The following is a 25,477-nucleotide window of genomic DNA, read 5'->3' on the forward strand; positions in this document are numbered from 1 at the left end:
ATGCTGCTCCAGTGTATGGTACCCTATTGGTTCACATTTCTGTAGGGCCAGACACACACGTGTTCCATACCACAGACAGCCATCGGACCACACAGTGCCATGACCCATTGTATGTAGGGTCAGTGTGTGAGTGGCACATATCAGGATGGTGTTTATCAGACAGTCCATATAGTGTCATATTAAGCGTGTGTACCATATGTGGCTGTGGCTGTGTTTACATTGGTTGTGGGTATGCACTTTCACACAGGTGTCTGTTACTCTGTGTTGTTACATGAATGTAGAGCTCGCTATAATCGCAGGTACATGTGTAGTCCCCCATACAAAATGTAGTCCAGTGTTGTGGCAGTCTGCCTGTAGTTTGCACAGTGCTTTGTGACATGCCTAGCAGCCTAGTGTAATTACCCAGTGTGCTAATATGTCCAGTTATTTGTAAGACATACTGCTGCCAGGCCACCATAACTATTGTGTATTTCTGCCAAAGCAGTGGGATTCTGTACAGATGTATGTCACTAACTACTGGGTAGTATGTGGCCATGTGACCCCTGCACCATCAGGTATTATGTGTCAGGACAGACTGACGTGTGTGCATGCACAAACTGTATGGGCATATGTAGTCCAGTATTTATGTGATATACCCATGTACATAGCTATTAACATCCACATTGGGAGGCGTGGTCCACATGTCTTGCATGAAGGGGATATGTGTACACCTCTGGTCTGACCACAGAGTGCCAGACTAGCCACAAATATTGGTCATATCTCTGCTGTAGTCTACAGGATCATTACTGTGCTAGCAGTGGTACTATACTATGATGTCCTTAGGATGTTTGTCAGTAGCCAATGGCACACGTTAACAGCAGTTATTACAGTAGCAACAGTCTACATATATACCTGCAATACATACCTGACATCTCCTTGCACTAAGTGTTTGGGACTATTGGGGCTGAGGTAGGACTCCACTCCATGTTCCGGACATATGGTGAACATATATATATATATATATATATATATATATATTTATACATATATCTATATAGATATATACACATATACATATCGACATACATAGATGGATGTGTATATATATTTTATATATAAATATATATATATATATATATATATATATATATATATATAGACACTCAAATATATACATATACACAGCAATATATGTCTATACATATACAGATATAGATACATATGCACATATACTTATTGATATCTAAATACATATCAACAGTAATAGGTATATCAGAATAGATATGTATGCACATATAGTTATAGATAACTACATATATATCTACATAAACAGGCATATTTGTACACATAGGATGTGCATACATATATAGCTGTATATACATATATCTATCTATATATATATATATATATATATATAAATAAATAAATATATATATATATATATATATATACATATATATATATATATATATATATATATATATATATATACAAAGAGATCTACGCATGGCCATATATATGGTGAACTATACAGATGTGTACACAGACATATGTATGAATATACATGTGTATTTACATGTAGACATATATCAACATATGTATATGTCCATATTCTTGTCATGTGTAAACATCAAGGTTGTGTATACCTTCCCAGATAGATCTCACCGTATGTATCTGATATGTGTACATTATTATAAAACAACACATGTGATGCAACAGTCATATTAATAACAAGTACTACACAATGGTGGAAGTAAAGGCAATTGTTCAATACTAATCAATATGTGTATTGACATATATATTAGAAAAACAACAGCTGTCTTCACAGTGGTCATGGCATAGTGGTTAAGTGTTGTGGGTATAATGTACAGGGTCCTGGGTTCAATACCTGTTCATTTTGTTGCTGGGCAGAACAAGGGCTGTCAGAAACAGAGTGGTTAAGGCAGTTTTGAGCAGCTTTAAGTGCGTTTGCACAGGTTTGCGCAAAGCTAAGTGGTGCTAAGCTACAGGTAAAAGTATGGGGGCTTACACAGTGTAGGCTTCGCTTATCAGTGCACAAATCAGCTTAGCTGTTACATTGGAGCAATGTTGATACCTGCTAAACATGGCTTACCCCTGGTAACCAGTTCTTACCACCCAGTCCGATAACATAGCAGACTAATGACATCTGTAATAAGTGTATGTATTGCCATGTACAATACATGTGCCTATGTGCTGCCATTACAGTAGCAATGGGTGTGAGTGTCATGTCTGGGACACACAATATACAGTATATGAGGCCTGTGCAGCACTGTTATCCATGTGAATGTGTTACATACAGGGGTAGTAGCCCAGGGTACGTGCTGTCACATTGGCATGTAGTGTATCATGGCGGTACTACTGTTGACACTGCTTTCCCAGGCAAGAGTAGAGTGCTAAATGTAGTACTGACAACAGGCACACCTGCAGACATAGCTGGACTCTGAGGCCTCCCTGTTGTGTCCCTGATGTGTGAGCTGTGTCACAGTATATATCCCCTACTGGATAATGATCCAACATGTGGAATGTTACTGTAGTCTACAGTCTGTACAGCACATGTTAGTGAGGGCTTCCAACATGTAGTAATGGCATACATATTGCTGTCAAAAGTCTATCTGTCAACACATTCATCCTACTGCATAGCTACTTGCCAAGCTGATGACTGTTAGTCCCTGTACAGATGTGCAAATGGCAGGTATCCAGCTGGGATATGTGCAGGCAACCTATGCTTGATTGACACTGACATGTCTGCCCAGCTGTGTAAGAACTGGCACATATAGGAGACAACACCCTGTACGCATCACATGCCATGGGTACCTTCACTACACTACCACAGTCAACAGAACATGCTTGGGTAAAGGTCTCCATCACAGACACTAATCATGGGTTGTAATACATGTTGAATACATATCAACTTGATTGGCTCAGTAGCCATGTGGGGGAGGCACCCACAGGATTGGCTGATGCATGCCACTCTCACCCTGAGGGTTACCACAGTGGTGTCTGTGGATAGAGTGCCTGCTGGCACATGGCAGGTGGCAGGATACCACTGTACACACATCCTCTACACAACCCATTTCTCCATGGACAATAGCTAGGTACACAGCTATAATCACCTGCAGTGATGCACCCCAGTACTGACACATGTGTATGTGTGCATTACTGAGGATAGCAGTGTCTGTGTGTTAGTACACCTGTACTTAGGAATTCCATGAAGGCCTTCACAACCACTGCAGCACCCATTGCCATAGTCAATTGTGGCTGCTGCTGCTGTATGGGACATTACATGTACCCTGTTACGCTCCTCTCCCTACCAGCTATACAAGCCTTGCAGTACCAGCACAGCAGTGTTGTACAAATGGGTCGATAGGCATGGGATACCCATTGAGTTCTGGCAAGTGTGTGTATGTGTGCATGTCTGTATATCTGTAGGGTACAGCATTCTGAGGCCACATACTCCTATTACAATACCCATTGCCACACAGTAGTACAGATAGTGTTGTTGCTGCCCATAGGTGAGGCATGACAATGCAACACCCTATTATGCCTGTGGCATGTGCATTAGATGCATATCTCTGTAGTACAACTGTTGGGATATACAATGGGTTGTATCGCAATTGTGGGAAATATGTAATGGTGGGTATGTCAGAGTGTCATCATGAGTTTCAGGGAGTACAATATCCACTGGGGGATGTGGGTGCTGTGTACACTGTCATTACACCAAGGTACACCTGGTATATGCCCTATGTGCCACTTTATGGTGACCACTGTCATCATCAACCATACTGGTAACTGATACCATAATCCAGCCCAGTTATGCATGTGCTGTGTGCAGCCTACCTGTAACACATTGGACACATGGTCAAGTTAGTTAGCAGTGATAGGCCCAGGTCTCTCGGACATGTGTCTGTCTGTTATGTGTCTGTTAATGTGTATATGATGGTATGTCATACTATGTATTGTCCATATACAACCATTACATCCCCCATTAGCATACTGTACATGGCTGGGGATGTTCTGCATGTAACATGTAACCTGGAACACATCTCACCCTAAACACTGTGTGGTGTGCGCAATGAAAGTCACACACTTCAGTAGCACTACATACCTAGGTAGGAATTTAGGCCCAGTGTTGCCAAGTAAGAGTGTGCATGTATGTGGATGGGTCTATATCAGGTTGCAGATTATACACATCCCAGCAGGTCACCTGTCCATGTGCCACAGGGAATAACTGTTATACAAACCTGTGACATGTGTTCAACTGTACCCCAGATATGTCACAGCTATGGTGTCACCACAGTGCTATACCCCTTGTGGAATATGAATGCAGACCATCCTCCTGCTGACACATGTACACCTACAACACAAATGTTAACATTATGGAGACCACAATCAACCAGTGTTACTAACAGCTATAATGGATCATTGCTGGACGGCTACACTACCTGACATGTATGCATTAAACTTTACTACTGACAACATGTTACACTGCAGTACTTTGGTACACTGTAGTAAAGTCACTGTGTGCATCAGAACCATATTAGCCTGTCCCTGCATCAATGTTATTGATGAGAGGTATGCAACACAGGTATCAACATATGCACAGGGTATGTTGTTGGTATGCCAGAGGCTGAGGGTGGGCCATACATTTGGCACCATGTGTGTGGGTGAGGGGTGTAATGAGGTGAACTGGGTGTGGTGATGTGGTGTGTGTAGGTATGGGGTTGCCCTAGGTGTGTTTGTATAGTGTGTGGATATGCATGCACACAGTTCTGCCATGTGGCTGCCCTACAAAGGTGTTTATGCAGACCATACCTGGCAAGGTGTGCAGTTCACTGCCTGCAGCCATGGACACATGGACTGTGCCTGCCAGGGGTTCCATGGGCATGTCCAGGTACAGGCCTCAATATGCTACTCTCCCCTGATGATGACAGATGTCTGCTGGAACCAGTTCCCACCTAGGACTGGCCAGGACCAAGTGCTCGTGGCCTGCTGTGGTGTGGGGTGGACAGCACCCCACCTGCAGTGCCAGGGCTGGTACTGCCACTACGGGAGCATCTTGGTGTCCTATCACATTTACATTGACTGCCAACTGTTGGTGTTGCTGGCCTATGCCCACGCGGCAATCACTGTACTCCCACCACATGTTCAAGCACTGACAAACCATGGTCGATGAGGCCCATTATCTCATCAAACCATCTATCCATGAGCTCGGTATAAGCCCGGATGGCACCAGACAGTTCATGGAAGTTGTCGCTTGCAGATGTGAGAGCAGCCCTCTGCAGCCTCATGCCCTGGCTGGTGTAATGTTCCATACATACCTGCGCCGTCATGACAGCCTGAAACATGCGCCTGGTGGTACCAGTTGTGGCGTGTCTGCCAGGGGCATGATGACCAGCGGCCCTACCATGAGCACCCTGGGACATCTGCCTATCTGGTGCCCTTTGAGACATCTGGCTATGCTTGCTGTGATCAGACACAGTAGGCATGGTTACCACACTCTCCTGTGCACTGCCACCAACCGCCAGTTGTCCCTCCGCTATGGCCACTGGTAATGGGGTATGTATAGGCATTGAAACTGTGTGCGGGGTTGAGGTGGCTAAAAGGGGGATGTCAAATGATGGTGCTGTTTTGGCTCCTGACAACCCTACCTGTGCCTCAACAGTACTATTATCATCTTCGGTGTCTGTACGGACACCAACATTAGATATGCATGCAGGAGTTACCCTGACCCACCTCGCCACCTGTGGGGGAAACAAGAAACACACTTTAAGACCTGTACAGCATTGCATAACAGTACACACATATATACACACACGCACACACACACACACACACACACACACACACACACACACACACACACACACACACACACACACACACACACACACACACACACACACACACACACACACACACACACACACACACACACACACACACACACACACACACACATACACACACACACACACACACACACACACACCACCTTAATACCTACCTGTCCATGACTTTACAGATAGTCCCATGTTTATTCCCATGGGTTTTCCATCCTGCATCACACTTGGTAACATACACTCATTAATACCATTCATTAACGTATCATTCCTCTAAATGCCTAGACAAGTGATCACAGCAGAAGACCTGCTACTCCATTACCTCCCTGACATGAGTGGAGTGGTTTTACATGGCCTCACTGCTGTCATTCAGTGTTCACCCTGTGTATGTCCAGACATTGTGAGCATGGCCCCTATATGTGAGGGGTTACTATGTTCACTCCATAATTTCATGCACTGGAGTGTCATGTGTAAGTATTGCTCAGTACATGCTAGATATGCTGCTCAGTCAACCTATCATGTAACAACTATAATATATGGATACACTCCCTGGTGTTGTCTAGTAATTTCCCAATGCATCTGTAGTGATATGACGCACCATTCCTTGATCTGCCATGGGACCACATCACCACATATATTAACAGTACATGAGCCTGATATGTGACATATGTCCTGTACATTCACATGCAGTGTCTATGGAATGTGTTAGGTGTGCGGATGCTGACCAAGATGCATACACTCCGTGTGAGCATATGTGTGCAAACCCTTATCATGACGGTTTGTTGCACCTATTGTTATGTGTACTACAGAAGTCACTACTCCTGGCAGGGGTTTACTAGCATGGGCCATCTGCATTTGCCAATGTATGTTCAGTCTGCCCTATACATGTCCCCCACATCTGGATGATTGCAAGGTCTACTCATGTGCACATCCCTTGGTGTCCGCACACTGCCGTCACTATTGCTGTGGGGGTAGGGTTACATCTGCCACAGTTCCTGAATCTGACTGTGTGCAGATACAGCTATTCTTAGATCCTTAGGATCCCTGCTGTAGTGCACTGGTGTGTCATGCTGACACCCCCCTCCCCACTGTCAGCCTTTTTGAAGATGCTTGATAAGTAAGGCCTACATATGTGTGTCAGTTTGCAGTGTCCCATATACTGAACACCATGTGTGACAGCCTAGTCCCAGCTAATAATGTGGACCACAGTAATATGTTATGCAATAGTGTAAATTTGTAACAGTTGCCATTGTACTACTGGTATATACACTGTTGTTGCACTGTATACAGGTGATGTTTCACACATGTCCCTACTGTAGGCCATGACTCCCACTATTATGTCAATCCCTGTGGACACATTCCACAATGGCAGGATGCTAGTTATCTTGCAGGTGTCTGATATACCCTTCCAATATCCCACCATAGCCACCACTGTGATGCTGTGCATTTAACAGCAACAATACGTACACATGTACAGCATAGATTCTGGGTAGGTGTGTTAGATGTGTGCATGGAATATACCATAGCCATTACATGCCCGGTGTATTGGCAAGCATCAGCATAAACCATACTCACCAGCTACAGGCTGCTGCCTTGGTGGTATACATGAGGACCTACATAAGAGGGTGAGAGATGTAAAGTCAGTGGCCACACCTGTGACATTGCTACAGGGTGGGTGCAGCATTACAGTACATCAGCAGTACATGTCCACAATACTACACATATGCACATCTGTTTATTACTACTATGCAGCAACAAACTATATATATATAGCATGTCAGATATGCATGATTTACCTGTACAGATGCAGATGCATACGCAACAGTGGTCTACTGGTGTGCCCTGTGGCCTTACCTGCTCCTCAGCCGGTGTGTGGGTAGCACCCACCTCCACAATGGTGTCCAGCAGTTGTTGGCTGTGCAGATAGGCAGGTGCCATGAGCCTGGCTCCTCAATACGTGTTGGGGAGATGGATGGCATGGCCAACCCTTGTTGTGAGGTGATCCCCTCGGACTGCAGCAGCACGCCAATGGGCATTGTGAAGCAGGTCAGAACAATGATGCCGGACCTGCTCATAACTGTGGTTGTGCAGTCCGACATCCTTCAGCCTGTGGACTAGGTCGTTCCACAGGGTGGTCTGCTCCTGCTGCTCATGGGCAGCCCAGCCAATCAGGACAGGGTAGTGCTGGATTAGATAGTTTAGCACTATTTCATTTTCAGCAGCTGAGTAAGCAGGGAGCCATCCATGTGACATCTTGCCTGAAAAACATAAAGATGGAAACAGGTCTAAGCAACTCATACAGCAAGGTTACCACAGTTCTTAATACACATCTCTGTCAACCCCCCACCATATCAGCGACAACAATCTGTACACACAACTCAATAGGTATGGCTACAGCTTATGCACCAGTGGGACAGATATTTTATTGTACCACACTTTGTGCTATTAGTTTGTAGCCATGTTCCCTGTGAGGACACTATCATTGCTAGCCTGTTACGGACTATTCACCTGTATGCCATTGTCAGGGCCACTATGGTTCCATATATGCCTGTGGTATGCTTGCTATGTGATTGCTGCACATCTGACATTCTTTGTTATTGGGGATATCTATGCAGCCTGTTGGACATGTTTTGGGATTATGTAGACTATTACTACCCACATATGTTCTATAACAGTGACACAATAGTATGTTTAGGGCATATTTGTCAGCAGAACCACCTCTCCAAACTCATCTGCCCATGTTATCAGGCCAGAACACATGTGGTACCCATCCTGGGGCCTCCTTATGTACTGGTCCAGCACTACCTTCAGGTGGAACCACCTCAGGGGATGTTGTCCCCCCCCTGGGGGTACACACAGACATGATCCTGTCCCCCAAAGTCAGGTCCAGGGTCTGTTCCATAGCGGGCTCCACAGACACATGTGGGATGTGCTACATCACCCTGTGGCACCCAGTACATATTACAGGGTCCACATGCTCCTCTGCTCAGCCTCTATGCCAGGCACCTTCAGGACGTGGACTGCTGTTGTGAGTAGCAGTGGGTGGGAGGCTTGTTCCCATTGTGTCCATATCGGGTCCCATGGGGCTTCCACATCACAGACCACACAGACCATCCAAGGTGTTTACCCACCACATTGTCATATACCAGGCCTGTAGGCTGTCCTCTATATCTACCAACATGGACCACCTCCATAATTATACCTGCCGTACTTCCCCATATTTCCATTCCCAACTTCACAGACAAGGGCAATGTGGTCCCAACAAGGGGTTCACGTGACATACTTGTCCATGTTGCACACACTGTTAGCTGTATATATCTGCGTGCATTGCTATGTGTGCTGTTCCCTTACACATAGCATGCAGCACTGTGGTGCTAATATAGGGGACATGTATTTACATACATATACGTGTGTGTGTGTGTGTGTGTGTGTGTGTGTGTTTGTATATATGTAGACACGTGCATATAGATACATATCTATATGTGTAGATATATATAATGTATACATGTGTTTATATATATATATATATATATATATATATATATATATATATATATATATATACATATATATATATATGTATGTATACATATATGTATGTACACATATACATAACTATATATGGGGTACATTCAGAGATCAGGTCCACAATCTCAAAACTCCTTCCTGCACAGCTGCACTGTTCTGTCTTACTACAACACAAACAGGTGCCACATATGGACACAGCCTAACATTAGGGGGGTATATGTAGGGCCAGATTGCAGGTAACCCTATTACACACCTATGGCATTTCAGCATGCTACAATACAGGTTAACCTGAGTGTCCTGCAAGTGGTGGGCTGTGGAACCCACGTGTCCATCATGATCGCATTATTTCCACCACCAGCTATTGGCCACAGTTATATACATCCCTTCCATTACACACCACACACTATATTGGCATACATCATCAGTCATTGCTGCTCTACACAGTTGACAGGTATGGCCCACTACCCACAGGGATAAGGACAGAATCTAATATCCATAGCAGTTGTTCAGCTGAAGATCATTACAACAGTAACACCCGTTGGCACATGTATATCATTCAACATCATCTACCCCAGTATTATGGACCAGGAACTGCAGTCAATTAGATGCATATATTCTTCACATACATACAATTGTCATTTGTATGGGTGGCTCATATAGTGTCCAATTGGTAAGGTGGCAACTGTAGGCATAGTGGCTGTTCCGTATTGTGTGCACCCATTACATATGTATCTTCCTATACATGTCTCTGTGTGTGTATGTGTAGTTACATATATATATATATATATATATATATATATATATATATATATATATATATGTATCTGCATTTATGTGTCTGTGTATATATATCTTAGGAATGTTGATTGCTTCCACATTGTACATTCCCTATGGTATCCAGACTTTACTGCATGATATGTTGCCAATACCAGCTTTACTTCATACAGGTTGGATGGAGTACTATTAACATCTTGTGCTCATGTTGTGTCAGGTCCTGGGTATGGGATTTGCAACAGTTGGTATTGTATTGCAGGGCAGACGTGTTTGGCTGTGGGGGGGTTATCTATATGTACAAGATGTATGTTGCTTGAGCCCCACCACCCCCATTAACGGTGCATGTGGTCATATATGTTTTTGTTATGTTCTCTTTTATGTCTATAGATATATGTCTGTATATACATATATATAGATATATATTTATGCTTATATCTATATATATATATATATATATATATATATATATATATATATATATATATATATATATATATATATATATATATATATATATATATATATATATATATTGCTGTAGATATATATATATATATATATATATATATATATATATATATATATATATATATATATATATATATATATATAAATATATATATATTTATTTATTTATATATATGTCCAGACCAGAACAGAGTGTTTCACTTTCAGGCGCAAGCCACATGTGACAGCCAACATATAGTTTATTTAGCTCATTGCCTTAAATGTAAAAAATTCTATATAGGCAAAACAGACAGACCCTTCAAAGAAAGTATTCAAGAACATATTTACTATATCAGTAGGAGAAATAAAGTTAGTGCTTTGGCCAAGCATATTATTGATACTAGCACTGAACACACCTTTAAGTCTATGGCCATAGGCGGAATTTTTGACAACATTGGGGGGGGGAGACATACGTAATATGACTGAGCAGTTAGAGGTCAGATGGATTGTTAGACTTAGGGGAGTTTCAGGGCATGGTATAAATGAATATGTACCACTTAGACCCAAGCTTAAATCCAGACCCTTGTTTAGATAGTCTTTTCTTTTTTTCTTTTTAAATGTGCCACTAATAAAGTGTGCTTACTTATATATCTAATCTTTTATGTATATTTTTATACATACACTTTTACAAATATATAAATGTTATATCTAAAGTTGCATTTAAAAGACTGTGTATTGCATATGTATATGTGTTTTATATATATATATAAATGTGTATTTTTATATATTTTTCATAAGTGCTTTCTATTGATAGCAGTGCATGCTTGCAAGCATTTCTTTTATTCAGTAGGGTAGTAAGCTCAAGTCACACCCTAGGATATTAATTGTTTTTACCTAATTTGTATCATGTGACTACTAGTGTTTGCTAGAGGTTGTATAAAAATAAGCACATTTCAGTTGTATTTATTAGCATCTGATGAAGCAGATTTTCCTGTGAAAGCGCTTATGTTTTAACATTAAAACTTCAATTAAAACGGGAAACCTTGGTCGTATCTGAGTTCTTTTGTGTTTGTATCATTACCTGCTTTTGAATCTATTCAAAACTCAGGAACCTGTGTGGGCTGATGATTGTTTTTGTGGTTTTAAAAGTGATAAGGTGCCAACTAGCTAGAACTACTAATTGTCACTTTAAACCCCCTTGTGTGTTTCCCAACTCTGACAGACTAGACTACCTTTCTACTGCCACTAGAATTGCAGGTCTAGTCTTCTTAATATGAAAACGCACCTTAGTTAGCCAAAAGATAAAAGTATCAGAAACAAATCAAACAACTCCCTACGACAAGTAATTCACTTGCTCCTACATGTGAATATCCCAACTCAGACAGACATGAGGAATCTTTGGCTCCCTATCATAACAGCAAAGCTTAAACAACAAAAGCTCATAAGACTGAAAACACAGTTCTGAAATCTACAAAATGCTGAAACCCAAAATCTTGAAATAATACAAATCTATACAGTAAACAGAAACAAAATGCGAGCTTAGTTTTTCATACTAAAATTAATAAATATTGTTTTGCATATGGATAAACTCCCTGCACCCCATGCGGATTTCTCCATCTACAATCTTTAAATATAAGCTACTTGCAACCTCCACATGACTAGTCAGACCACATCCCCAGTAACCATTTTTTTTAATCCAATTTTGCATAACTCTGTTTTGATACAATGAGAATTAGCGTACATGCATCAACGGATATCATGCCTCAAAGCTTGCAAATCCGCTTATTGAGAATATATATTCTAAGTGGTGTGCAGTTACAGTCAGCAGTTTTTTGTGAGCCAAGTTCATATTCTGTGCATGCTTTTGTGCACATGTTTAGAAGGATTCACTTTAGAAGCTTGAAATACTGACATATTGAAATTCAGTATTTCGAGCCCATAAAGTGGAATCCTGAGAACAGTGAAAGCTCAGAAGCGCAAAATTCAAAACCTCGAATGCCAGCGTTTTTGAATTTTGTGCTTCTGAATTTGCTGTGGTCATGGGTTCAGGTAAGTGTGTGTGTGTTAAGGGTTTTGGGTAGAGGCTGTGGTGTATGTCCATGTGTTTTGTTATGGTATAAAGTATATACAACACAAACAGGTGCCACATATGGACACAGCCTAACATTAGGGGGGTATATGTAGGGCCAGATTGCAGGTAACCCTATTACACACCTATGGCATTTCAGCATGCTACAATACAGGTTAACCTGAGTGTCCTGCAAGTGGTGGGCTGTGGAACCCATGTGTCCATCATTATAGCATTATTTCCACCACCAGCTATTGGCCACAGTTATATACATCCCTTCCATTACACACCACACACTATATTGGCATACGTCTTGTCAGTCAGTGCTGCTCTACACAGTTGATGGGCATGGCCCACTACCCACAGGGACAGGGACAGAATCTAATGTCTATAGCAGTTGTTCAGCTGAAGATCATTACAACAGTAACACCCGTTGGCACATGTATATCATTCAACATCATCTACCCCAGTGATATAGACCAGGAACTACAGTCAATTAGATGCATATATTCTTCACATACCTGTTGTGGGGATGAGGTCTGTTCTGGATAGTATCCTTGTAAGGGGTAGTTTTTTTTTCACTCCTTCTCCTGCTTCCTTTGTTGTATTTACTGTTATTGTTGTGGTTCAGGAGCTGTTGTATGTTTAGAGTTATTTTTCTCTTTCACTTTATTTCTCTGTGTCTCTGCATCTCTCTGTCTCTCTCTCTCTCTCTCTCTCTCTCTCTCTCTCTCTCAGTATTAAATGGATTGAGCTTCCTGTAATAGATTGCAGCATGGCTTTTGTGGGTGATACAGATGATCAGGTGATGGCCTCTGCACAACTCAGTGTCCTCCACTTGCTTCTTGCATGCAGCCAGCTGTGAAGTACTTCCAATTACCACTGTCATGGCAACCCACCACTATAAATCCCTACATCATATGGGAGTGGTCCCTTTACATTTCCTGTATGGTGGACATCCTTCCTGTGTGTGGGCAGCAGTGTTACAGACAGCAGGTAGCAATACCTCTTACAAGAGGACTTGCACACTCAAGCTAGCTACTTATTTGTACGAAGTTCCAGAGCTACAAACAGAGAGTGTGAGTACTGTTGTTGTATGCATTGTATAGCACCAGTGTTGCAGGGTCTGTGTGTACATACTAGTTTAACATGGACTGCAGTCTGTCTGCATAGCTCTCAACTGTGTGCCTATCCACTTGATGGCCAGAGGTGTGCGTGTTATGTTTTGCCTGTCCACTACACAGGTCGTATGTCAGATATATCACTGGCTGTGTGTGTGTTGAATGCTATCAGTACATGGCTACATCCATTTGTGTTTCTGACTTCATATTCCTGACTAAGGGTATGTTGCAGACTATCCTGTGAAACCAGTGACTTGCTTAGTATATGACAACACTATTTCACATATGGGTCTGTGTTCCAGCCTCTATCCTCCACCTACATTCCAAGCTTTGTCCATATGACGTGCTGTCTGTGGGTGTTATTTAGTGGCCTGTGAGTATGTCATGCTGCCATTCCTGCGATCATTCTACTGCTGTTGTGGCCCCCACACATATTGTGGGGTTGGATCCATATATGTGTGGGCTTCATCTGCACAATACATGTGTGCCCTTATGCAGTCCAGAGGCCAATGTATGTAACAGTGGTATATGGCCATGTATGTCAGTCTATGGGGGGGATGCACCATAACTAACCTAGGCTGTTACAAAATGTTGGGGTATCAGGGGTAAGCTGCCTTAAGGTATCTGGATGTACATTACCATACAATTCACCTTGGGTAAATGCAGGCCTACTGCTTCCTGCCATACAGACTGTTCTGTTTGTCAGTGTGATTGTGATGGTTTCAGTTATGCCTTGTTATGTAACAGATACATTCCATTATGTCAACTGAGATATTTACCCCCTAGGGATTGTGTACAGAGTGTAGATAGAGGCTGCTGAACTGTAGAGCTGCATTACTCACTGTTGATTGAGTGTTATCCTGTGGCCCAGTCTGTCTTTACTGTTGTACTACTTGAAGGCCTTGGCCTGGACAGCAGCATATGCAACCCTTTCCAGAATACTGTATTAATTTATCTGTTTGACAGTTGCATTAGTCTGTTTATATGTATTTCAGAGTCTAAACACCTATATGACATGGCATATACGACTGTAATAGTGCAAAAATAAAGCTTTCCCATGTAAACATGTCTGTGGTGTTATATCCTTTGACTTCTCTGTGGGTATATGTTGCAGGCAACAATTGTCATTTGTATGGGTGGCTCATATAGTGTCCAGTGTGTAAGGTGGCAACTGTAGGCATAGTGGCTGTTCCGTATTTTGTGCACCCATTAGATATGTATCTTCCTATACATATCTCTGTGTGTGTATGTATAGTTACATGTATGTATATATATATATATATATATATATATATATATATATATATATATATATATGCATTTATGTGCCTGTGTATATATATCTTAGGAATGTTGATTGCTTCCACATTGTACATTCCCTATGGTATCCAGACTGTACTGCATGATATGTTACCAATACCAGCATGACATCATAGAGGTTGGATGGAATACTGTTAACATCTTGTGCTCATATTGTGTCAGGTCCTGGGTATGGGATTTGCAACACTTTGGTATTGTATTGCAGGGCAGACATGTTTGGCTGTGGGGGGGTTATCTATACGTACAAGACGTATGTTGCTTAAGCCCCATCACCCCCATTAATGGCATGTGGTCATATATGTTTTTGTTATGTTGTCTTTTACATCTATAGATATATGTCTGTATATACATATATATATATATATATTTATGCTCACACATATATATATATATATATATATATATATATATATATATTGCTGTAGATATATACATATATATATATATATATATATATATGTGTGTGTGTGTGTAGACATATATATCTATAGATGTATGTATGTATGTATATATGTGTATATATATATATATATATATATATATATATATATATATATATTTATATATATGTCCAGACCAGAACAGAGTGTTTCACTTTCAGGCGCAAGCCACATGTGACAGCCAACATATAGTTTATTTAGCTCATTGCCTTAAATGTAAAAAATTCTATATAAGCAAAACAGACAGACCCTTCAAAGAAAGTATTCGAGAACATATTTACTATATCAGTAGGAGAAATAAAGTTAGTGCTTTGGCCAAGCATATTATTGATACTAGCACTGAACACACCTTTAAGTCTATGGCCATAGGCAGAATTTTTGACAACATCGGGGGGGAGACATACGTAATATGACTGAGCAGTTAGAGGTCAGATGGATTGTTAGACTTAGGGGAGTTTCAGGGCATGGTATAAATGAATATGTACCAATTAGACCCAAGCTTAAATCCAGACCCTTGTTTAGATAGTTTTTTCTCTTTTTTTCTTTTTAAATGTACCACTAATAAAGTGTGCTTACTTATATATCTAATCTTTTATGTATATTTTTATACATGCACTTTTACAAATATATAAATGTTATATCTAAAGTTGCATTTAAAAGACTGTGTATTACATATGTATATGTGTTTATATATATATATATATATATATATATATATATATATATATATATATATATATATATATATATATATATATGAATGTGAATTTTTATATTTTTTTCATAAGTGCTTTCTACTGATAGCAGTGCATGCTTGCAAGCATTTCTTTTATTCAGTAGGGTAGTAAGCTCAAGTCACACCCTAGGAAATTAATTGTTTTTACCTAATTTGTATCATGTGACTGCTAGTGCTTGCTAGAGGTTGTATAAAAAGAAGCACATTTCAGTTGTATTTATTAGCATCTGATGAAGCAGATTTTCCTGTGAAAGCGCTTATGTTTTAACATTAAAACTTCAATTAAAACGGGAAACCTTGGTCGTATCTAAGTTCTTTTGTGTTTGTATCATTACCTGCTTTTGAATCTATTCAGAACTCAGGAACCTGTGTGGGCTGATGATTGTTTTTGTGGTTTTAAAAGTGAAAAGTTGCCAACTAGCTACAACTACTAATTGCCACTTTAAACCCCCTTGTGTGTTTCCCAACTCTGACAGACTAGACTACCTTTCTACTGCCACTAGAATTGCAGGTCTAGTCTTCTTAATATGAAAACACACCTTAGTTAGCCAAAAGATAAAAGTATCAGAAACAAATCAAACAACTCCCTACAACAAGTAATTCACTTGCTCCTACATGTGAATATCCCAACTCAGACAGACATGAGGAATCTTTGGCTCCCTGTCATAACAGCAAAACTTAAACAACAAAAGCTCATAAGACTGAAAACACAGTTCTGAAAGCTTCAAAATGCTGAAACCCAAAATCTTGAAATAATACAAATCTGTACATTAAACAGAAGCAAAATGTGAGCTTAGTATTTCATATTAAAATTAATAAATATTGTTTTGCGTATGGATAAACTCCCTGCACCCCCATGTGGGTTTCTCCATCTACAATCCTTTAAATGTAAGCTACTTGCAACCTCCACATGACTAGTCAGACCACATCCCCAGTAAACATTTTTTTAATCCAATTTTGCATAACTCTGTTTTGATACAATGAGAATTAGCGTACATGCATCAATGGATTTCATTCCTCAAAGCTTGCAAATCCTCTTATTGAGAATATATATTCTAAGTGGTGTGCAGTTACAGTCAGCATAGTTTTTTGTGAGCCAAGTTCATATTCTGTGCATGCTTTTGTGCATATATTTAGAAGGATTCACTTTAGAAGCTTGAAATACTGACATATTGAAATTCAGTATTTCGAGCTCATAAAGTACAATCCTGAGAACAGTGAAAGCCCAGAAGCGCAAAATTCAAAACCTTGAATAGCAGTGGTTTTGAATTTTGTGCTTCTGAGGTTTTGCTGTGGTCATGGATTCAGGTAAGTGTGTGTGTGTGTTAAGGGTTTTGGGTAGGGGCTGTGGTGTGTGTCCGTGTGTTTTGGTACTATGATGTGTGTGCGCGAGGAGAATGTAGCTTGTGTGGTGGTGTTTTATGTGTGTTTTTGTGTAGTGCAAACTCGGAGTGAGAATATTTGAGTAGGGTGTGTGTGTGTGGGGGGCTTGCCCCCCACATTGGGGGTGCAGGGGTCTTGCACCCTACTTTTATGTAGTAGAGAGCTTGTGTTTGTGTGTGGGGAGGATGGTGTGTGTGTGTGTGTGTGTGTGTGTGTGTGTGTGTGTGTGTGTGTGTGTGTGTGTGTGTGTGTGTGTGTGCAGTAGAAGCACAAAATTTAAAATCTCCGGTGTGCGAGATTTTGAATTTCACAGTTCTGAGTTTTCGTGGTTTCAAAAATTTGACTTTATAGCTTCAAGATACTGAATTTCGATATTTCAGTATTTTGGAATTATTTCAGAATGTTGAGAGTTAGTCATTTCCAGCCTTCTGGATTTTGGTTTCACTATTATCATCCTGAGTCATGTTTCAGGTATGATAGGGAGCCATGTGTGTATTAGTGTATGTGTGTGTGTGTTTGTGTGTGTGTGTGTGTGTGTGTGTGTGTGTGTGTGTGTGTGTGTGTGTGTGTGTGTGTGTGTCTGCATGATATAAGGGAGGCTGGGGTGCAGTTAATGAAGTATATCGGTTATGGGAATTCATTTTGTAACAAGTTACCATACAAGACTTACACATATTCTACTTACTGTAATACCAAACTATATCACCAATTGTTTCCTATCATAGCAACTTACTAGTGCAGTTATTTTCTAAATGTGAGAGGTGTTTAGTTGTGTGTTTGCATATGAGATAGATTAGATAGATAGATAGATAGATAGATAGATAGATAGATAGATAGACAGAGATATAGATATATATATATACACAAACATGCATTTATTTATTTGATTATGAGCTTATTTAATTATTCAGTTATTTTGAAAATATTTGGAGTATCATAACTGCATTTAGTTTTGGCAATGGTTTCACAGGTCAGCATTTCTTTACTTGCATGTAGCTTTTTTAATGTCTTTGGAATTAATGCTGACATGCATTGTTTCATTTATGTCCAATCTGCAGTATTTTGTGTTTCAGTAAGTTCTGGTTTGATTTCTTTATCAGGGTTATTAGTGTGAATTATCCTGTGGTCTGAAATGGTTGGCTTCTCATTTTTTGCATTAATTTCTTTATTTAAATGAACATTTCATATGTATTAATGTTACTTTTGAGTGATTTATACTTTGCTCAGGTGATGGATAATTTTTATATAGATAAGTGCTCCATATGTTAGATTTTGATACTTATTGACTTTGTCCCATTGAAGTGAACAGCAGACAGTTTTTTTTTCCTTAAATGAAGGTGTATTTGGATTATTCTGGTTTTAGTAGTTGATTATGTTGATTTGGTTTATTACTTATATTATATTATATTATATTATATTATATTATATTATATTATATTATATTATATTATATTATATTTTTAATATAGTCTATGGACATTTTACTTTGAAGTCTTTGAATGTTTTTCTTTGCAGTGTATGAGGTTATTGATTTCAATTCATTTTATTTTCTTAGGATGTTGTAATTGATGTGCATATTTTCTGGATAATGTAATCAATATGCACTTAGTTTTAATATTTTGCTCTTTGCGAAAGATATATGCTTTTATTCTACTCATTGGAAGTCACCAATTGGGATAAGTATGTATATGTACATATGTATGTTTCTATGTATGTTTGTATGTGTGTTTCTGTCTGTGCATGCTTCTGTATGTACAATAAATTTTAAAAATCTATCTTATTAGCTTATTCCCTTAAATTATTAGCAGTATATATTTCATTTTAAAGTAATTATGTCTTTTCTTTGTTTCATTCAATATCAGATGATTTTTTTCCTGAAATATTAGTTTAACTACATTCACAATGTATGTAACATTGCAGGAATGTAGAACATCCAAATAATTAATATGCTATACACACCTAATCTTACAATTCTTCAAAAACTACTTCGCAAGTGCACAAGGGTTACAATAAGAGACAAATATAAATAAATAATCTATATAAATGCATAGCTTCATTTTGTATCCATCTCAATATGATTATGCAACATTTCATTTTCTAGGAAGAACCCAAGATGGGGAGCTTCAAACACAGCACTGGCTAGATGGTTTCCTCCAGAATATGAAGATGGGTACAGCCAACCTAAGGGTTGGAATCCTGGATTTTTGTATAATGGGTTTGTGTTGCCACCTGTAAGTACTTCTGAGATCTTATGGTTATATTAATCCTGGTCCAACTCATTTACTTTATTCTGATATTTGCAATCTGATGACTATATGGACATGTTAAATTGATGATGATACCATGTATATGTGTCATTAAAAATGTACATCTTAAACAAGCACAAAAATACTATGAATGGTATCAATGAAAAAAAAAAGTAGCAGAAATGAGCAAACAAAAACATATTCCTATATGAAACAAAAATATATTGTGAAAGTGAGTGATGTGACAGTAACTTATAAACAACTGAGAATAAGTTATGACATTGTAAATAACATGCAGTAATAAGACTGATAATGTGATAACAAAGCAACATACTGGTGGTACAATGAGTTTGACTCTGAAAATGTAGCATCATGGGAGAAAATAAGGCAAGTAAGTCTGAAAAACATGTGCACCTTGTCAAATATCACTTTTGAGACAGTGGTCCCAAAAACAAAAAGTAACTTCATCATTTTCCACTGAGTTCTGAGCTATCTTGCTATCAGATCCTAATGCCAGTGTACTGGATACAGAGATAATTAATCTTTCATGTGTTTTTTTAAAATAATAGACAATAAAAATAAAAATAAAAAAACATTATACCACATAATTCATCCTATGCGAACTAATAAATAATTAATCAGAATTAATTAAATAATCCCAAGTTGATGGTGGCAGTGAAATGGTTCTATTCAAAATATTTTGCTAACATACAAACAAAACAGTTAATGTTTACTAATTAAATAACCTTCCAGAAGTTGGTAGTGAATGCTGAAAATCAGGATATAGTACTCCTAATTACCTTATCATATAAAACACATCATGAGTAGTCATAACTGACAAGTTACTTCTGTACCAAAGTACCACTGTAATAATTTACTTTCTTCCCATTCCTAAGCAATTAAGGGACAAAGGTACACTGTTTTTTCTTTTCTGTTTAAAAGTTACATATCTAGAAATGTGTAGTAATCTCCACCTCCAAAACGCACAGGCATGTAAGCCACTGATGGTGAAAGTGTCCTGCTTGTGTCTCCCATTACGCAAGTATTATTAGATTCTTATAGTCATACAGTAGAAGGCAGTGTAGCTGGTACTAGTAAATCCTACACAGATGTACAATGTAAGGCATCTGCTTTACATGTGCTGCTCAGATTCTACCTGTGCGTATTGAAAATTGTACTAACCTAGGTAAAAAGATCCAATATCTTTACTAATAGCTCAGTTAGACCGCCCTCTGTGGTGGCTAGCATCAACAGTTTAACCCTTAACCCCTATACATTTGAATGTTTCAACCACTGAAATACCATCTCCACCCTCTGAGCATGTGCCTTCTTGCACCATAGTATCCCTGATTTAGTCATGTTACAGTTCATTCTGGATAACTCTCCAAAATGGACTGAAATATTTAGTACCCAAGTCAATACTTTAAGCAGGCCACTGCTTATTAATACACAGTCATCTAAATAGGTAAAATGAACTATACACCCCTTCCCTGTCTTGTATCTCTTTCAAGTAAGTATAAATCTGAACTTGTTAGTTCCTTCATTACCAACAGGAACAAACTGGGTGATAATGGACACCCTTGTCTTGTTTCTCGGCTTATGCTTCCTGATTCTGACAATCCCACATTTACCAGTATCCTAAAGGAGTGGCTGGCATAAAGGTACTTAATCTAGCTAATAAATATTTCTCCAAACTTTCTTTTGTATAAGATCTCAAAAGGCAAATTCTTCTTTACTGAATCAAAAGTTTTAGTATTATCAAAGACTACTAGTCTATCACCCCCTGTATTCTCATTGATGTTATGTAAAAAGAGAGTCATATTCAACCAAATGTTTGATATATCTCTTCCCTTCAGAAATCCATTTTGCCACTCTTCAATTAATTTTAGCAGTAAAGCATCCAGTCTAGGAACCAGAACTTTTGCTATGATCTTGCAGTCTGCATTGATTAGTCTACAATGAATGGTGATGTAGGCATGAAACCCCCTATAGCTGGGGTATCTGCTTTTGTTTTTGGGAGGATTTTTATTAATGTTAAGTTTCAGTGTGAATCATATGTATTACTTGCCCCATAACTGTTAACAACGTTCTTAAATAATGACCAAGAGTTCCTCCTCCCCATTTATAAAAATTCAGGAAAACCATCCATGCCTGAAGCATTATTAGACTTCATATCTGAAATGATTTAAGCCACTTCCTGATAGGTAATTGGCTTGTGCAAAGTCTCATTGTTTGATAAAGTACATGGTTTGCCTTGAGCAACCAAGAACTACAGAGGGGAGTCCCATCCTCTTCAGTAGGATTGTATAGAGATATACAGAACTTATGAAAGGCTTCCCTCAATTCATCATTTTTTGGTATGATATATTCCTAGTGGGAAATGACACTGGAGAAAAATATTTTCCTTCCATTGATTAAATAGCCAAGCTATGCATTTCAAACTCCCTTCTTGCTTTAGCTACCAGAATTGCCCATTCCAACTTAATTTAGCCTCTACCTTTGAAGTTTTCAACATACTAACTTCCCTTTGTACCTTCTTCCCCTTATCCTACAGGTAATTAGGATACCCCCCATTCAATTAGCTATCACTGTACACTCTTTAGTTCACTGTTTTTTAACCTTATGGCTAAATCTTATACCCATTATACCCCTCTTTTCTCATCATTCTGCCAGATAGAGAACACTATGAGAGGAATTTCTGGTGATAATATGCACTATTATAGTTTTCAGTATCTCATTATCTCTTTTAGTGTTCCATTGAAAATGGGCCCACTTTGATGGCCCCACACCGGGCCAGTAATCCAGGAGCCTGAATCCTCACCACTGACACTGGAGAGGGACGTTCACTTGGAACAAAAATGGATGCACCCAGTATTTCTGTATGCAGCTCTCTAGATCAAGCACAATTTCCCTTAAGAGCACACAGGGAACACACCCAGTTTGGGGGCTGGTTTTCCCTCTCACTCCATACCCCCACTAAGACTCCCCACTGGCACAGCTATAGAGTTGAGTCCTCAGCCGAGTGTCCAAGCCAAGTCCTCCACCACTCTCACTGTAAAACCAATGCTTTGAGTCCCTGCTCCAACAGCTGACACACACACTCTTTGAGATTTGATTTTTAAACCCACACACACACACTCACACACACACACACACACACACACACACACACACACACACACACACACACACACACACACACACACACAAACACACACACACGGGGAAGTCTGGCACAGATTTAGTAGCTATGCCCCCTTCTGCCCAGACTATAAGGTAGTAAACTGCCACCAGACACTCCAAAGCCAGCTACACTAAGGCTCTTACAAGGGTAGCCAATTATACTGAGTGAAATTAATATTAATACAAATGATAGTGTTTGGCCAATGCAGTAAGTCTTTCAGGAGTGGCCACAGTGTCAACAAATAGGTGCAAGTCCTTTCAAAGTTTAAAATATTCTCTTAAGGACCAGCCACAATGAAAAGTTTAAATGTATTTAATAATAAATAGTGAAATAACATGAAAATACTAAAAATCTATTTACAATATACACCAAAGTTTCATGCACAGGAAATATTAAAATAACACAGATGAATGGATTCACACAGATACAGAAAAAGAGTACTTATATAATGTCATTATATTTTCCCGACTGATCTAAAGAATTACTATTTCCTGGTTTACTTACTAGAGCAAGGCAAGATGAAGAAGGTGAGTGTCTTCCTTCTTTGTCAGGTTTCAAAATAACAGACTGCTTTGAGATGTCTCTCTCATCTAGTACTAAAACATCATTGTTGTCCTAGATTACAGAATGGCATTGCATACATCTGGTCATCAGACTTCTGGCTCCCATGCTACCCCCATTGCTAGAAACTGAACCAGAATTTAGCACATATGTGTTACCATACACACAGCTTGAGCTTTGCTGAGATGTGTTATAGCATCTAGAAGCTATAAAACCATAAAATACTTCCACTGTTCCTACAGGAGCTAATAAATAATTCTCTAGCCCAGACATTTCTTCTCTGGTTGCAGTCAGAACTGTAAAATACAATATTTATGGCCTAAATTAATTAATTTAATTTATTTCTATTTTTCAAAGTTAGCTGGACTGAGATTAACCTCTTCTCTTCCAGTATCCTCTGTTAACATATATATATTTCCTCAGTTACAATACAGTCAGAACCCACTGTTGGTACATTTGTTAACACAAGCAGCTTCTACAAATACATTTTCAGCACAATCTTCTATAGAAACATGGTCAATATACAAATTATATATAATTTTTTGCAAAATTCCAGCTAGCTGTGCTAGCATATGTTATGCATCCACTGCCCTCCTTCTCCTGGCATAGCTGGCAATACCTCACATCATCACATCCCTCCCCACTTTGAAGACTCAAAGTAGTTTCTCAAGTGAACCTGGAGAAACACTGCTTCAGAGTAATGAGCCTGTCTGGGAATACATTAACCCATACCCTGTCATGAGAACCCATCTGCATCAGCATTGCTGACCCCACTAAAGTGCTGCACTATCATGTTATATGTCTGCATTCCTAGGCTCCACCTTAGTAACTTGGCATTTTGCTGGCTGTCTGGCTCGATGTAGCCATAAATCCCCCTCAGACTCCTCCTGCTTCTACTGCAAATACTCAACACCAGGGCCTCCCTGTCATGTTAAGTCTTCATCATGCTAACATGGTACAATTTGTGCCCCTGCCTCCTGCCTAGCCATTCTACCATGTAGTTAACATCACTGACCTTCCTTACCACTTTGAAGGGTCCCTCCCAAGCTGCCTGTACCTTATTGTGTCTGACAGGAATGAGGACCATAACCTACTGTCCCACAGCATACGCTCGGGCTCAAGCATTCATGTCATATCAGACTATTTTCTGCTGTTGGGCTCCTAACAAGTTCCCCTGGACCAAGCCCATAAGCTCCCTAAACCGTGTCCTGAGGTTTAGGACATATGCCACAATATACTCCTTGTGGGATTCACACTCACCCTACCACTCTTCACAAATCAAATCTAAAGGCTCCCCTCACCCTATGCCCATACAGTAACTCAAAGGGTGAACCTATGGATTCCTGAGGTACCTCTCTGTATGCAAATATTTGTCCCACTCTCTCTTAAACTGGTCTGCAAATGCCTGTAGCATAGTCTTTAGTGTAGAGTTTAACCTCTCCACAAGACCATTAGTCTGAGGATGGTAGGGGGTGGTCTTTAGGTGCTTTACCACTCAGCTCTTCCACAGACAAACCAGCAGGTCTGGCATGAAAATGGCACCTCTGTCAGTCAGTATTTCTCTCGGGAAACCTTCCCTGCTGAAAATCTCTAACAAAGCATTTTCCACCTTCTCTGTCTCAATAGAGAACAGAGCCACGACCTCAGAGTATCTAGTAACATAGTCTACTACCACCAGCATGTATTTCTTCACTGTGGAACTTGTGGTACTTAGAAGCCCTACAATATCTATAGCTACCCTCAGAAATGGTTCCTCAATCACAGGCAAAGGCTTACAAGGAGCTTTGACCATGTCTCCTGCTTTGTCTACTTTTTGGCACTGCTCACAG

At 39.6% G+C, this 25,477-nt stretch overlaps 1 protein-coding gene across 1 annotated transcript in view; it reads left to right on the forward strand.

Annotated features, from left to right (window-relative positions):
• TPO (thyroid peroxidase) overlaps nucleotides 1-25,477 on the forward strand; it is a 1,574,682-nt gene that overhangs the window by 276,850 nt on the left and 1,272,355 nt on the right. The window contains exon 3 of the mRNA XM_044086790.1: nucleotides 19,759-19,888. Within this exon, the coding sequence (XP_043942725.1) occupies nucleotides 19,759-19,888 (130 nt within the window). The remainder of the gene's footprint in view (nucleotides 1-19,758; nucleotides 19,889-25,477) is intronic.

Source organism: Protopterus annectens, chromosome 1.part1 (genome assembly GCF_019279795.1).
Source record: "Protopterus annectens isolate FY-2018-M chromosome 1.part1, PAN1.0, whole genome shotgun sequence".
NCBI classification, from domain to species: Eukaryota; Metazoa; Chordata; order Ceratodontiformes; family Protopteridae; genus Protopterus; species Protopterus annectens.